Source organism: Phalacrocorax carbo, chromosome 5 (assembly GCF_963921805.1).
Source record: "Phalacrocorax carbo chromosome 5, bPhaCar2.1, whole genome shotgun sequence".
Classification (NCBI taxonomy): Eukaryota; Metazoa; Chordata; class Aves; order Suliformes; family Phalacrocoracidae; genus Phalacrocorax; species Phalacrocorax carbo.
In genome coordinates, this window is record NC_087517.1 from 62,700,333 (window position 1) to 62,717,588 (window position 17,256).

The following is a 17,256-nucleotide window of genomic DNA, read 5'->3' on the forward strand; positions in this document are numbered from 1 at the left end:
CACCAAGGCAGGTTTCTGTTAGAAACCCCTTTGTGCCCTATCAGGAATTTTCAAGGAATTCATTAAAATTGATTACATGAAACATCCCACAGGAAAAAATGCCAACCATGTTTAGATCTGAACATTGCAAATAAAACTGACCACAGAGCACTGCACTAGTTAAGAAGCTCTTTACAGACTACCTACTTTCCCCCCATCCCTTTCCTACTGTAACCGGGCTACAGCCTGCCTATACTATTATATAATAATGCCAGTTTTGAGCTCCTGATGCACTTTTCAAGACTTCAGGGTCTGGAGAGGAGCTTTCAGTGTCCCTGCTCTGAATGTTGAAGTCTAACTTTGATGCCTTCATTAACTCAGTATTGCCACTCCCCACATCTAAACAGACACCAATATGCCCACATTCACCACCCAATTTATATTATAATGCAGCATCAGAAATAACTTTAAGCCACTTGTTTGTCAAGCAATGTCTTGGGGGTACACACATCTTCCCTGAGAGCTTCTACTCTACTGCTCCCTGCAGAAACACAAGCACCCACTACGGTCTGTGTGGTTTACACCACAGAAAGGACCACAATTGTCTTTTCTCACCTTTTGAGGCACTGGATTATTTTGTCACTATATTTATCTATCCTCTTCTCTTACCTTTTCTCTATGAAATAATGTTCTCTTTAGCCAGAATAGAGATAGTAGCTGTAATTTTTTAAAAATTAGTAATACTTCTCTCCTACAGAGCTTTACTCACAATTTCCAAGATTTTTGGAACAGACAGGAATGGAAATCTAGCACTTTTTCTCCAATAAGAGATGCTATTCTGTTGTCAAGAGCATACTTGGAGACACTTGAAAATCTTATCAACACGATCACAGCATTAATAGTTGAGCACACAGCATGATACTCTATTATGGCTGGCCAATATAAGCACAAAAAAATTTCATTACTTTTAATAATAAAATTTTATTTCAAAATATAAAAATCAGCGGAGCATTATCTCAAGATGTGGCTTAGCCACATCAGCGCCATATTAAAAATACAATTCATTTCAGCTATCGAAATGCTTCTCAACCCTTATCCTCCCACAGTTATTACAGTGCCATATTTTGCAGCAAGCTTGAGTATTACCTTCGGGATACTACAGGAATGTTTGCTATCCCATTTCTTGACAAGCCCTTTATTTTCCAATTATATTGACAAGACGATGCTGAAGTTGAGGTATTAATCATAAAAGAGGTAAGAGGTGCAAATACACGTCCTATTGACTGACTGAGCAATCTTAGGCAACACCACTTTTCATTACCAAATCTCCAAGCACTTTACAGTTCCATATGAAATATCTTCTCCTTTAACCCAGGGAAACTAATGCACAAACACTAACCCACTCAGATTCACAAAAGAGGTCAGCCTTCACAACTGAGTTGCAAACACTTGGTAATGAAATAAGGACTGTTTCATGAAGTCAAAATTTCTAAAAGCTCAGTATGCAACATACTGAACCACTGTGAAGATCAGTGGTTTCACACCCCACAAATGCAGAACTTGCACAGAATCGAGGCATCTACTCACTCCCTATGCCTGAGACCACAAACCTTCCCTATCCTTGGTCATCTGTGCAGCCTACAATTCAAGGCTCTTAAATATCTATAAGTCTTCCAGCACACCTACATGTCTGGTACAGTGGTTTTTTTCCCCTCTCCCACAACACACTACAAGGGCTAAGCAGCTCGTACGAACTCCTTTAGATTCAATAAAGAGACATCCCTATGACTAACACCACTTCTGTCCCAGTTTAGGAGGTGTGCCCAGGACAGATCTAACATATGAACAACAAACAGTTCACTGTAAAATGCATCAGCAAGAGTCATTTACATTAAAGGAAACATCATGGGATGTTACTACCTACTTTTAAAAGAAAAATTAGCATAGCTCTTGGATTTAGCTCTTACACCTCTTCATCAGTGCTCTCTTCATCCCGAAACAGGTTTAAATTTACATTTCCAACCTTGCAAAGATGTTAGAAATGTGGCCACCATGTTGTCACCAGTTACTATTTAGCTGAAAATACCATATGAACCCAGTTGCATATGCATGCTTCAGCTAGAAAATGTGCGCTATTCAGAACTGTAGAAAAATAGTTACAACTACACGACATTTCTTTTGAGATGGGAGAAACTTCACTATATAAAACAAAGGCCTTAACTATGCCCCAGGTATTGACTTAAGATTTCCCGACATTCAGGCAGATGTCTGAACAAAACAAGTATTAACAGAGATCAAAATAGTACACACACACAAACTAAAAAATTCCTTTAATTGGTGAAAAACCTGTATTCCCTTATAAAAAGAATAACAAAAGGGGTTTTTTTTGGAGGGGAAAAGAAGAAAACCTCAGCGCTCTTCAGTGGCACTGAGCATAGTTAACCTCCAGGTCACCAGTTCCAGCAACCCCTGGAGGTAGTTAACAAATGGCTGCTGCTGAAAGTCTTAAAGAGTTAATTTTCTAGGATCACTCTTTGTATAGCAAATGAGCAAATGTTCACAATCAAGAAAAAACTATTAGGAATCCTACCCTTGGCAGACTCAGTACAGAATAATGAAACAGGAGGAACATAGGATTTGAAGGATTATTCACTGTCTAGCACTGGAATTTTTGACACGAAGAAGAGAGAGAGTAAACAGGATGTGGTGTGAAACACTAAGTTGCAATATTTCTGAAAGGGATTTCCTGGTCAGAAAAAAGTGCAACATGAAACATGCAGCACACACTGGTACATTCAGTATCGCCACGAAACACCAGCCCGACTGCACACACACCACGTAGGCACAGTGGCCATTTGCCTGGCACTTTCTGGATGTCCAAAAGCTTTCAGAACAAGTGGCCAGACATCTGGAAGCACTAGATGAAGGACCAGAGCCCTCTAACTCTTCTCACACAACACTGCCAGGTGAAAAACAGGGCTATCTCCAATGAAATCTAGATGTATGACAGCCCCAGGTATAATTCATATGGGGTTATTAAGGAATAAATATTCCTTAGTATCCTCCTATGTAAACACTATTACTCTAAGATAAGGATGCCTAAGGGTGCCTTCTTCCTGCGGAGTGTAATTGGTTACACTTCTACAAGTCCTAAGCAACAGAGGTAGGCATGTAGAAGGAAGATGAAAAACAAGAAAAGCAATGCAGGCAGATAAAAGCTTGTCTAAACTTATGTAGGTACTTGCTAAATTGTTTTGGCATAAGGAAGTCCAAGTGTGCGGGGATTCAGGCATAAAAGCTCCTTGCCCCTCTTTATTGTAACCCATGGTCAAAGAGGTTCTGAAGAGGCTCTAAGTGTCCATTCATCCACAACAGTCTGTTCAGAGTAATAAAACGAGGAAGTAATGTAAGAAGAGGTGACAAAGAGTAGCAGAAGCAAAACCAAAACTACGAAATCTGTCTGATGAGATAAGTAAATCCAGTACTTAATAACTAAGAGCTCCATTCTCTCTGAGCACTTTATTTCTCTCTGCTTAAAAATTCTCTGTCACTTGCATGGTACAGCATGAAATGCCATGCTGAAAAGGCTGAACCTGCATGCTGCTCCAAGTTACTTCTGTCACTCTTATGGCTGCTGAGGAAGGTTTGAAGTGAGACTATTAATGTACTGCCTTTTAACTGGGTTTTGTTTGGGATTTTTTTGTTTGTTTGTTTTTTAATGGATAGAATAGGCACTTGTCCTATAAAATAACTTTTTTGGCATGCAAAGTTGTGAATATTTTGACTAAATACCAGAAATAAAAAAAATCCTAGGAAAATACACCCACTCTATAAGGAGCTCTAGTATTGTTTAGAATTAATATAATCCAGTCATATGTGCTTTTTTCCTAACGGGAACAAAGATTCTTCTAAAAACAACCTCCTTGCTATAACAGCATTGTGCGAGAATCAACAGCATCTCCAAGAAAAAAAATCAAAGGTGGGCAAAAGTACAGAAGAAACAACGGGGAAAAAAGGTTGTTTTCTGCCACTATAAAGTAAACATCTACAATTAAAGTTAACAGGATGTAAGGTAAAATAGACATATGGGACTGAAAGACCTTTCGCACAGCTGGAACAATAAAAGACCCCTTCCTTTCAGAACAACATATTCAGTAACCTGTGTTGAAGTTGTTGGGTCCATGGGAAAGGGACCCAACTTGAAATATCATTCTAGGTGATTTAAAGAGAGGTCAAGTGCTCAGCTAACGTGGACACTTACTAAGTGCTTCCCATAGGGAACCAGGCAGTATAATTTGGGTGGGACACTCGTTGAAGATAGTGACATGGCAAGGCTGAGCCCATCTAGAAGCCACCCAGGGTCGCAGGGCAGAGTCCCCAATGAGGCTACATGGCTCACTCCTTACAGCTCCGCTCCCTGCCCATCCCCTGGTGCTACCTCTGGATTCCTGCCTGACAGCACAGGTACACCAGCACGGCGCTCCAACTCAAGAGAAAGCTATTCACCTTCTCAGTCAGGTTAGTTTTCTGATGGATTAACAAATTGTATCAGCTCCCTGTGCAGTTGCACAAACACCAGAGCTAACACAAGGGAAGAGGAAGGAAGCCCCTTTCAGCAGCAGTGAGCCTGAGCAGCAAGTTCAGCCATCTCATGTAACTGCACCCTCAGACTAAGTTTCAACTCGTTCCTTCTGCACACTGCTCTATGTCACCACTTCTCACTGCATCAAAGTGACATAAAATGCTTAAAATGCTTTACGTAAAGTCATCGTGAAATCTTAGACAGGTAAGCAGCATGTAATTCCAAACGAGCCTATTGGACTCATTTTTAAACTCCAGCAAAGATTTAACAAGATGACCACACATCTACATCTGTGAAAAGCTGAGGGGCATGCAGCAAGAATGTGTTCAGCCTCTCTGTTCAGTCAATCTTTGACCTTGTCACAGCTGTTATTTCAGTGTGTACTGAATGCAGGATAAAACAAGAAAGTAAAAGAAAAGACTGACAAAAGCTAGCAAGTCTCTGCAAGGTTTCGGTGCTACATTGTAGAGTACCTGTGTGTTATTTTGCGTGCATAAATGTTTTAGATTTAAAATCGTACCAAACTTTGTCATAGTTTGTAATGTCCTACCTTTTTATATGTTTATACAGTTTATTTAATCCTTCTGTGCCTTTTCTTTTAATAGCAAGTGTTCTAAATATATTCACAGTTTATGAGCTTACTTTTCAACATTTGAAATACTACACCGTAGGGAATTTTTTGTAGGAAATGTGTTTAACAACAAACATAGTTTTTACCTCTCAGAACAATTTAATTTGATGAAAGAAAATATTCTATGCTTTTCTAAAACACATTATCTGCACTTTTAGAGTTCCTATAGCTACGCAAAAATACATTAGAATTTAAAACTGAGCCTTAACTAAATCACAATTATCATACAGTTGTTAAAATATTAGGTTGACAGCTATGCAAAAATACAAGTTAAAAAAATCATCATAACCATTTTATGATAAAAGTTTAAGTCTCCCACTTACATAACTTTGCATATGAACTATCACTGTAACTACCTCATTATCTCAGATTAGCTGCTATAAATACAGGCTGCACTAACCAAATGTCAGCGTTACCTATTGTAAAGAACCATCTTGAATTAAATTATATAAACCTTGCATGTTTGGGTAGGGCAGAGATGGACAAAGACTACCAGGTGTAAAGAAACGTCAGAGACCAGGGCAGACGCCATAAAATTTATAACAATGACAAAGTAACTGTGACTGACATTCGATCACATACAGCAGAAAATTTGGGTCTTAGAGCTGTGGTAAAAGCCAAACAAGAACAGTAAGAACCCTCCACTAGTAAAAATCCTTCTCTGAATGAAACCCTAGAAGTACCCCCAAGTCAGACATACACTCAGACAGAAACCTCATCTCTTATCACCTACCTCCATTTCTCTTTCCAAGCAGTTACGAGAGTCTATCAAACTATGACATGTTCACCTGTTTTCTGAAGACTACGCTTTTCTCGAGCAAGTAAAGAGTAAGCATGACATACATGTCTGGTATTCAATACAGGACTAGCTTTAGACCGTGCCACAAAGAGAGAGTTTCAGCACAGAAGTCAGGGTTTCTAACAGCTACAGAAAAAGGTCAAAAGTGGCAGTGTGCCCACAGAACCATCAGAAATTCCTTGAAGACACTGACAGCCTACGTAAGAGGTATGGGAGGAAGGGGTATGCAGAAGACAGGAGCACCCCTTTCAGCCCCCTGCTACAGGGCTGCCGTGGCTGCGCTGTCCAAGCATATTATTCAGCGGGAGCGATCTCTGCTCCATTAACGCAGTGATTCAGGTGATTTTCATCAGCTCCCATCCCCATTTCACTATCTTCTCCTATTCCATGGGAAAAGTTATGTCACAGCAGGCCTGGTAGCAATGTCCTTACAATACTTCACCACACATTTCCTTTCAGCTGATAGGAATAGTGCCACTGCACAGACAAAACAGTGCCTGCAAGAAATAAGGAGCAGGATAAAAACCAGATGGCTGAAGTTAAGCACAGGAAGACAGGAGCAACGCTTGTAGGGAGGAGAAATCATTTTGATGAGCTGAGACTGTGAACACGGCTCTCCACACAAAGGGAACATAGCTTGCCACAACACAGCCTGCAACAGCATAAATAGGAAATGAAATTTGAATGAAATATTGTTATCTATACCACCTAAAGGCTGAATTATTTTTAAACAAGTACCAAATGAATTACATGCTTTTTTTTTTTTAATTTAACATCAGGCTAATGCAGCTTCAGCTGTTTAGACCACTACCTGTCAACCACAGTCAAAACCACCATTTTGAAAAATGTGAAGTGCTCTGTAACACAAGTCAAGAACCTTGACAGCATATTCCCTTACAGTACATCTATACCTTCACGATTTGCTTCCAGCTGGTACAAGCCTTGGCAGTGACAGGCATGACTCTCACAACCCAATTCCCCAACAACCAGCTCCATCCACACAAAGACAAATGTTATCAGTGATAGAAGAACCAGAAACACCTATGCAAGCCCAGACCGTATTTGACATTGTGTCCAACATGGTTCAATTCTTTAAATCTTGCTGAAGACAGAGCATTTTAATTCTTACTAAAATGATGTGAACTCTAAGAACCCAGTGCAGCAGAACTTCAAGCGCAAAATATGATTCATAGTATTTTCCCTGCCCTTGCTCTGGTTAAAACAAACAAACAAAAAAAAACAAACAAAAAAACCCACACAAACAAAAAACCAAACGAACCAAAAAAACCAAACCACCACAGCTGAAACATTTCAGTCAGCACATTTAAGCATATCGCCCATCACCATCTACACAGCCTCCAGATGAGACTTTTGAGAACTGAAAGCAAGGGCTTCTTGAAATTGCTTCCTGAAGTAGAGCATAAATATTGCCATATCAAGAATGGATTCAGTAATATTAATTTGATTTTTTTTAAACTAACAATTTCATTGGTAAAGGTAGCAGGCGCTGACCCAATGAGCTTCTGCACAGTACTTGTCTTGGGACTGTTCTCCATACCATTTCAATTAAGGACTTCCCAGAATATACAATATTGCCTTAATATAGCAGCTATGTAAAAGATCAAAGTTATGTTTTGAAACTAGGGGATTTTTTTCAATATAGAACATAATCATCAAGCAGTTGTGCTTCTTCTGAGGTCCCAGACAGATCCGTTCTTGCTCCAGCACTATGTATTCTTAAATGACCTGGAAAATCCAAACTTTCCTCATGGAATAGACAGCATGATCCTCAACAGATGATAAGAATTGGCAAAAGCAGTGTAGAAAGGACATACCACTGACTTCCACTTAAACCAACATAGCAAGAGGACCAAAAGTAGTTCAACAATCAGGAAGAAAGATTAGGAAGAATGGTAGGAAACCCTGCTTTGCCGTGTAGGCAACTCTGCAGAGAACCTGGCTAAACGTAGCTTCATGGGGCAAGGTTTTGGCCAAAAGATCTAACCATCCTTGCAATTCTCTGTGAAACAAGGAATCTAGAGCCATCACACCCCAGTGAGGTCCTATTATCTTCTTACTTAATGCTGACTTAATTGCTTCTAAAGTGCAATGGCCACCATTCAGGAAGGATGATAATAAACTGGAGGGGGATCCAGGAGAAAACTGAGAATAACTGAAGAAGTTAAAGAGTAAGAAAAGATTACTTGTTTTTCTTAATGAAGAGAACATAAAGCAAGAAATTCTTAAGAATTAATGCTCAGAAAAACATGAGCTATAATGGGATTTTCAGTGACTATGAGGCTATTGCGAGATTCCGTGGCTAGAAACTAAAGGTAGCTCTTTTCAGATCAGAAATAAGAAAGAATATACACATCAGCCACTTATACACTTTACCGAGAATGATGCTGAATTTTCCTCACCGGAAATTTTTAACTGCACGTTCTAAAATGTAAGCTCTAGTTTCAAACACAGATTAAAAAAAAAAAACTCCTATGGCCTGCGTTATGAAGAGGTCAGATTGGATGATTGCAACATTTCAAGCCAATTCTGGCTTGATAATCTATTAATCTTATCAGACAGATCAGAATACATGCCTGACCACTTTCAGGACCGAATGCAAAGTCATCCATAGGCGCACCTATTTTGACGGTGTATTTTTAGCCAGAGACTCTCTTTTACCTTTAAACGTCGTCGAGATTGGAACTGCAGATACACTAAGCTAGAGACATAAAAGGCAGGCGATAACAACAACCTCATCACCTAGAAAATGCTCTTTTCAGTTGGCAGTTACACAATCAAAAAGCAGTCCGAAGCCAATAAGATATCCCGTATTTTCTCCGCACTTCCCGGAACTTTACACAGCTCTCCGTGCGACCGACTCGCTCCAGACAAGGTTTAGCTGAGAGGAGGCTCCGCACGCCCGGGGGAAGCGCTTTAGAGGAAAGAGCTTCGCCAGCCTTCGCAGGGGGAAGAGCACGGACGCGGAGGCACAGAGGGCGAAGTGGGATGCTAGCGCGGTGCCTGCCCCTGCCGCCGAACCGGGGGCCGCCGTCCGCCGGCGTGGGGCGAGGCCGCCCCCCGCGGCCCCGGCAGGCAGGCGGGCGGGCAGCATTGTTCCGGCGGGCAGCGCCGGTGCTGCCGCCCCGCGCACGGAGCGCTCCCCCCCGCCCCGCTGCCGCCGAACCCCGCTTCCCTCCCGCAGCCGGGCAGAGACGCCTGAACTCTTGAACCCGCGCCGCAGCCCAACGCGAGCCTCCGGGGCGGAGAGCGGCGGCGCGCCCTGCGCGGGGAGACAGACCGCCCCGCCGCCGCGGGCGGCCCGGGAGCTCGTTGCTGCCGCCCCCCCACCCGCCCGGCTCCGCGTCCCGCGTCCCAAGATGCGGAGGCCCGGCGGGACGCGGCCCGTTCGCCCCCCCCGCCCCGCCCGCCGCTGGGGCCCGCTCGCCCCCGGCCGCGGGGCCGCCCCCCGCCGCCCTGCCTCGCCCCGCCGGAGGGGGCCCCTCGCCCGCCTTCCTCCGGGACGCCCTCGGCCGCCCGCGGGCCAGGCCCCGGCCCAGGCCCCGGCCTTTCCTGCCGCAGCCCCCCGGCGGACCCTCCTCACCTGGGCTTGAGGCTGCCGGCGCCCCGCTCGTAGGCCCAGGAGGCGGCAGGCTGCGCGGCGGCCGGGGCCAGGGGGTCGGGGAAGCTGGGGGTCGTCGGGTAGTTCCTGTCCATCATCGGGGCAGGGCGCGGGGCCGGGGCGGCGGGGGCTCCGGTGGGGCCCTGCGCACAGGGCGGCGGCGACGGGGACCGAGCGGGGCGGGTGGGAGCGGCCCCCCCTGCCTCATGCGGGGCGGGCAGCGCCGCGGCCCCCTCCCCGGCGCGGACCAGGCCGCCGCGTCCCGGCCCCCCTTGCCCTGCCCTGCCTCCGCTCCCCTCCCCTCCCGCTCAGCTGCGGGCGGCGGCGGCGGGCAGGCGGCTGAGGGGAGCTGCGCAGGGCGGCGGGGGCTGCGCGGCGGCCAGGCGGGGACCCATGTCGGGCTGCTCTTTCCCAGGATGCACCTCCCCCGCCAGCGCGCACTGGGGCTCACGGGCTCCGGCGCCGTGGCCGGGGGGCAGGGAAGCCGCGGCAGAGGGGGGCCGCCGCCGGAGCGGCCGCCAGCAGTGCCGGCGGGGGAAGGAGGAGGAGGTCGGTGACTGGGGAACGGGCGGCCGCGGCCTGGCAGAGGAGCGCGGCGGCCGGAGGGGAGCGTGGCGGGGGGCGGTAGCCGCCACCGGGGCGGGGTGGGGGGGCTGAAGGCGGGGACGGCCGGGCCGGGCGGCGAGGCGAGGCGGGGGGAAGGCAGGCCGGTTTCTCGGCGGGGCCGCGTCAAGTGAAGCGCTGGCGCTTTGTTGGAGGGACCGGGGCGGGGCCATCTTGTTCCCGCTGAGGGGAAGCGGCGTCAGCGGCGGGCAGCGCCGCGGGCCGCGGCCTCCGGGGCGGCCGACACCAAGATGGAGTCGGACAGCCGCCCTGCCCAGGCTGGCGCCCGGGGACGGCGGGTCGCCTCATGGGGAGCGCATTGTAAAGCAATTTGCAGGGCGGCTCTCCCGCCCTGCCCCGCCGCGGGGAGTGGGGCGGTGTGTGCGCGCCGACCCGCCACCCTCCTCACAGAAAAATTAAGCTGAGGGGGACGATAAAGTAGAAAACACCGGTGATAGACGCGGGGGCGGGAATTCGGTGGGGCTGGGGGGGGGGGGGTGGGTGTCACTGTGTTTCCTCTCAGGGCAGCCCAGAGCTCTAGCTTTGCCGCTTCAAGCTCGTTGCGTGCCGGTGCTCGGCATTTGAGGTTGGTCATCGCTCTAAGGATGCTTTATAGAGGTTAAATAATATCAAAGCACAGCCATTTAGCTTTTTTTTTTCTTTTCACGAGCTAAAAGCCTCTAATACATGTAGATGTATCAGAGCTGTCTAAGAGACTTAAGTATTCTCCATCAGTAAGCCCTTGCAGACCTGGAGCCTGAATAGGGCAGAAGTCAAACAGGGAGAGGACTAGACAGAAAGAAATATTTAAGTATTTAGAGCAATCTAAGCCACCTGGTGTGCAGACAGTAAATTCCTGTATCTTTGGCTGTGTGCTTGTTAAAGCCAAGCATAAGGGAAATGGGCACCAGCTGTGCAGAGTAGGGTAGGAGGGCAGGGAGCATCTCTGTGGGGCAGGGGGATGATAAGTGGACAATGGTGTCTTGCTTTCCGTGCAGGTTAAAGGTACACTGGCTGAGAGGAGCAGGAGGAATGTGCCTGAGAGGTAAAGACGAGGGATATGCACTTGAAAGAGAGAGTGACTGCACCTGAAGGCATTGCTTAGAAGAGGAAGGTGTATGCTAATGAGTAAGTCTTTTGAAGATTCAGTTTGTACTACTTGGGGCAATATCGAACCACAGAGTGAAATGAATTTTGTAGTGAAATGCAGAGTTTAGAAACTTGACTACAGCCAATCAGATTACATGCTTAAAAAAAAAATCTCACCACTTGAGTGAAAAAGTGGAATGGTTAATATTAAATGAGAAAGCAGGAAAGTAAGAGACTCTAGGAGGAAAAGCTGAGGTTCTGCTTTCCTTATCCCTAGTTTCAAGAAGCACCAGGGTCAACTATAGGAAGAAATGCAGCCTTGGATCAGGAGGGAAAGGTAAGTGTGAAAGTCATCAGCACTGACTAGACTGAGCGAAGTCACCCAGAGGCCAGGGCAGAGGGAGGAGAGAGAAGAGAAGAAGCCTACCAAAGCCAGAAACCAGCAGAGTGAGTTTTCCTTGTGTTTGCATAAGTTAGTACCTGTATTGCTTGCAGCTGGAGGAGGAGTGTATGTGGGGGGTTGGGGGACCTTCTTTCCCTGGGAAACACGAAGGTTGCCGTTTTACATATGAACGAGGCCTGATGACAGAAAATGACTCCAGTTTTATGCTAATAATGAAGCACTTAAGGTGCTGATACTATTGAAAGTAGCATTTCCAGCTGGGAGGGACCTACAGTTTTTTATTTCCCTGCAGGATCTCAGCTAATCTCCATTATAATATACTTGTAGTGAATTGTTGTCCTTAAGGGGCATTGAGGGAAGGGCATACATGGACCTAAGTGATAGGAAATACATTTTCCACCTAGCTGTAGTGTTTGGTTATCGAGAGCAAGTGTGTTGGTGCGGAGCTACCTTCAAAGTTTCTTGCCACAAATTTGGAATGACAATAAATTATAAAACTGCTCTTGTTCTGTTTGATTTTTCTCAAGTAATGGCAACATGAACTTTAAAGATTACCAGAATGTTTTGTATTTTCATTACAGGATATTTCTCTAAAGAGAAGGGGGGGATGTTAATACTGTTAGATAGGTGGCTGTAAAATCACGCTTATGTGAGAAATCACAAACAACAAGCACCAGTCCAGATACACAGTCTAAATCACTAAATGAACTGCTGTTGTTAAGTTTAATTTCTTTTACAGGATTTTAATAGAGGTGGAGTAGGCTGAAAACGTCATTGCTAATGTCCATAACCACCAGATAAAGTCAGTTCATCCACTAGTTCGCTTTTCCTGTGGATGAGATATAAATACTTGTCCTGACGCCAGCCAGTGAGAGGTCTGCAGTTTTCGCATTAAACTGATCCCTGCTGCTTGTTGCCATCCTCTGTCTAGGGAAGCTGCCCTGCAGCTTGTGCATTTTATCTTTTTGTAACACTGTCCTGTAAGACAACAAAAGAGTCTGCTTAGAGTAAGTGCTGCTTCTGTGTCTTGCTATCTATGATACTTATAAACAGCTTTTCTGAAAGATGTCAGGGATAGAAAAAATCCTTTGATAGATCCTGTTAATTACATATGTTATTTCAGTGTGTAGATTAAAGTGTATTTATGAAGATGTGTATTTAGGAGTCATGTTAGACATGTTCATTATTCTGAATATTGGAAACATTTTGATTCTTGTGTTATTAAGGATTGCTTTTGTTTCAAATGTAGCAATTACTTGCTCTTTAGGAAGTTAACTGTGGTGGTCTTTAACACCTTCTGAACTGTAGCTCGTAACTGAGTGCCTGTAGCCAGTATGTGCTTATCTCTCGAGTCAAGAATGTAATATAATATATTTTGCTGAAACAAAAGGTAATACAATTTTTCACTCTATTTAAGAGTGTTAAATTACAACACTGTAACACAATCTGTGCAGCATACCAGCCTGGGGCAGTATTGAATTTCTGTTGCTCATTTCTTTCCCTAAATGAACAGTCTACACTTGAAAAAACAATGTAACAGATCCTTTATAGAGTCAAACAAAAACACCACGTGGTGGTTAGAAGACAGATTGAAGTACTTAAGGTAACGCTTTAATGGGAATTGTCTGCCTAGGGTCTGAGGAGTGGTCTTCAAAGTTGTAGCATATGCTGTTGCCTACAGGTGTGGTGTGGTAGTAGGGCTGGGTTGCCTCAGCTGCTTGCTGACGTTCAAAGGAGAGAGGCCTTACTCTCTCTTCCTCTTTCCCTGCTCCACCCTTCTGCTCCTAGCGATGCGCTCTGGCCACAAGGTGAGCAGTAAATTCGATCTGCTGGCAAAAGAACATCTACTTTTCTGCCAGAGGTCATTTTTGTGTAATTTTGCTGAGCTGAGTCAGCTTGCTTTGCATCAAATGGGTGCTGGTTTAGGGCAAGCAGTGGTAGCGTGCAGCCAGAAGCAGCTGGGAAGGGACAGAGATGACAGGAAAGAGCAGGGAGCTTTTACTTTTGATGATGAGGTGTTGACTTGGCCTGTGGGTATGTTTGTTATAGAAATCTCTAGAGCCTAGGAGTGCTTGAGGATCTACCTCTGTGGGCAGTACCGGGCTTCTCTGCTAATGTCCCAGTTCAGCCAGAACCAAGTTCTGCAGAGTTCTGCAACTCTATTGCAGAACTATGTTAGCTAATACATGCTGCCTCTTAGGAAAATTACTATTTTCCTCTTTCTGTTTAAATAATTCAATGTTACCCAATGCTGAATGGCAGTATTGCTTTTTGAGGTCTAGTTTTATGTGTAAAGTGACCACATGCTAAATAAAATGCAGGATCAAGCTAATGGGTAGTTGGCAGTTTTCTGTGATTTGATCATAATTAAACCCAATATATCAATCACAAATCCGGGGCCAGAATGCTCAAGTTCGCACTTGGCATTGATTTATTTATTCATAGCCAATTTATTTATTAACATCTTTGTTGCTTAGTGTGCTATTATTATTACCCATGATAACAGAGAAATGTCAGGCAGTGTTTAAGTTGAGCGTGATGGAGTATTTTCTATGTTGTATATGTACAAGACCGGCTGGGCAGAAGGCTACGTGGTGTGTTAGAGCTTTAACAGTCCCACAGCTGTTAAATACCAGCACATCACCACTAAGGGTCCCTGCATGTGTAGCAGCAGGTGTTACTGAATGGGGTGATTCTTCATGGGGCCAGCAGTTGCTGCCTGAGCTGCTGGCATCCTTCTTGCTGCAGGTAAAACAAACCTGACTCTACAAAGCTTTTCCAATGTCTCCCTATCCCCATGTGCCCTCTTCCTTCACAGAGGGTGTTGCTTCTGTCCTTTGTCTTTCCATAACACGTGGCACCTGGTTTTGGTCGTGTCCTGGCTCTTCCTTCATGTTTAAGTGCCAAAATAATTGTTTTCTTGCATTAAGAGGCTTTCAGCTAAATCTGTAAACTGTTGGTTTTGCAGCAAAATTCTTGATATGCTTTGGGGCAATTTTTGATGGGCTGAAAAGAATCATAGAAGAAGAGTCAGATGCACATGCTGGATCAGCAGCTTCTGCTGTTGTTGATCAAAGAAAGTAGTTAAAGGCGTGGTATGTGGTTAATATTGCAAATCTGAGATTACTGCTTGGTTGTTGGAAGTGGACAAAAAAGGATTTAATTTTAGTTCGTAATAGTACTTTATTTTGGAACTGTCATACACAGTTTGCTAACGTACACAGCCATCTTAGTGGTTAGCTTTCAGTGGCTAACCATTTGTCAACAAAGGCTCTAGAAATGCTTAACAGCCTTGTGCTGGGAGAATGAATCTTGACAGTTGTTTGAAAATAGTGGTTCGGAGACTTGAGGACATTCTTTTTTGAAAACTAATCTTTTAAAGAGAAAACATTTAAATAATTTGAACATGTCTATCAGGTGAAGTTTGAAGAAGTTGAGGCCAAAGCTGAACTGGGTCTGATTTACTAACAAATGCTAAAAAGAGTGCAAAATAAAATTTGTGCAGTGTCTTTCTCTGTTGAACACAGATGGACAGCAGACGTCCACTGAGAGATCGTGGATACAGCACCTTTGTGCAGGCTTTGTATGTGTGCTGCCAGGCTGTGGCATCTTCCATGAGCAGCAGTGGCTAAGTAGGTCAGATATTGTGCAGTAATAACATGAGTCTTGGTTAGGAGGTCTATTATTTATCACTCACTGGGGGGGGTGTTGTTGTAATTATGATTCTGACCAAAGCAGAAAATTGCAGTTGCTTAACTGATTAGATTTTGCATTTAGTTTGGCATATGGCCTCTTTAAACCTAAAGCTAGACAGGAAGAAATGTGTAAATAGGGAAGAAAGTGCTGCCTTTCAAAGAACACACTTGATCTTGGAATCTCACAGCAAACACTCTCTTGGCATTTCTTTACATACACCAGTCTGTGCATTTCTCAAATAAAAAGCTTAAGTATATGTACGAACAAATGAAGCAAATATTCAGAATTCATTCTATTAAACTAAAGTTGACCTACCAAACCACAGTACTTCTCCTGATGTGACAAGAGGTGACTGAGCTGGTAGAAAGCTTGCTGCAGCAGTGAGATGGAAGGCCTTGTTTCCTTCACTTTCCCAGGTCTCCTCCTGGTCGTGTGGTCCCACACCTTCCAAGGCACCACGGCAGGTACTTGTGAGTGGGTGAGTTGAACCAAGACAAGAAAGCTGTCTGTGTTTTTGCTGGATAATTTGTGAAGGGTTCTAGTAAGCACCAGAACTGGCATAAGGTAAGTGGGAGAAACGTGCAATGACATGTAGGAAAAAGAAAACTTAAATAAAACCTTTGCTCCTCAGCAAAATCATAGTTTTAACAGGGAGTATTTTATTTTAACATTTTCTAGGTATTTTCCTATGTAGCATATCCATGCTGCATATTTAACATTAAATACCGGATGTTTGTGTTCAATACTTAGTAACTACTGATCTTTAGAGGCGTTAAACTGAAGCTGCTTGAACAACTTGAATGATCACAGGTGTTTGTTACGTCCTAAATGAAGTAGGCACTGCATCAGGAATTTTCAAGTCCTTTTCAAAACTTGTGTTTAAGTATACGGGTTTCTAGACTGAAATATCTTTCCTGATCCTTGAATTCTGATTTTACGAGAAGTGTGGGCTTCTAGAGGCTCCCAGAATGTGGGCAGCAAGATGGCTACATCTGATGGCCCCTTCTGTATCAGCGTTTCTGTAGTCTTAGGTGCGATGCAAAGAGCCCTGAGGACTCTGAAGGCAGGAGGGAAAGGAGGAGCTAAAGGCTTTGCTATCTCTATGAAGAGATTAGGGAAGCTGTGCAAGAAGAGTGGTTTTCAGAGAGTGGGAGAGGACCAAGTGCTTGGGAATCATGGCCAGGAAAGAAAAGAGAAATTAAGCAGCAAACAGGTGAGTGTGTGCAACAGTAGATTATGAATAGACAGAGAAAAAGGAATCGGAGAAGGAAAAATCTTTAATAGCGAATTATAGGTAGAACAATAAGAAAAGGGAAAGAATAAGACAGAAGGAAATAAAAAGTTAAATGTAAAGCAAAAGTAGTTACTGTAGTTACATATATTTTCAACATGGACAAAATTTATTGAATCAAAAATAGCCAAAATACATTTGATGCTGTTTTGTTATTTTCCATATAAGCAATTAATGTAGTTGCCATTGTGAAGTTAGGTAAAAGATAATGTATTTTATGGTAAAACAGAGGACTGTTGTCCACCTGGCGGAAATCTGGGGAGGTTGCTTCCACAGGGGTTGCTTCCACAGAAAACTAAATTGTAGTTTAAACACTAATGGAAGTACTATTGCTTCCCTTGTCGGTACATCCCGGGGCCTGCTGTTCCCAGCTGGAGCTAGCCTTTAGCTGACATTTCAGTATTCTGCCAGATTAGGGCAGTTTTGCAGTGATTGTTTTTCACATCTCAAAGTGAATGGGCTGGCTTTCGATTAAATACACACAGAGATTAAAAGTTAGTTGGGAAATTTTATTAATTTCAGTTTTGGCTAGCTTTTTTTTAAAGTAGTGTCAGAATGCTGTAA

At 44.3% G+C, this 17,256-nt stretch overlaps 2 protein-coding genes across 4 annotated transcripts in view; one reads left to right on the forward strand and one right to left on the reverse strand.

The window, feature by feature from the left end:
- Positions 1–9,910, reverse strand: part of QSER1 (glutamine and serine rich 1) — a 53,730-nt gene extending 43,820 nt beyond the window's left edge. The window contains exon 1 of one of the 3 annotated variants that reach the window (XM_064452803.1): positions 9,593–9,910. In XM_064452803.1, coding sequence (XP_064308873.1) covers positions 9,593–9,708 — 116 coding nt within the window. In that variant the 5' untranslated portion in view covers positions 9,709–9,910. Of the gene's footprint in view, positions 1–8,670; positions 8,804–9,592 lie in introns of those variants that run through there. The other 2 variants (XM_064452801.1, XM_064452802.1) reach the window with 2 other exon arrangements.
- An 817-nt stretch (positions 9,911–10,727) lies between these two features.
- Positions 10,728–17,256, forward strand: part of CCDC73 (coiled-coil domain containing 73) — a 105,708-nt gene continuing 99,179 nt past the window's right edge. The window contains 4 exon segments of the mRNA XM_064452805.1: positions 10,728–11,287; positions 11,289–11,345; positions 11,580–11,708; positions 11,711–11,749. Coding sequence (XP_064308875.1) covers positions 11,189–11,287; positions 11,289–11,345; positions 11,580–11,708; positions 11,711–11,749 — 324 coding nt within the window. The 5' untranslated portion in view covers positions 10,728–11,188.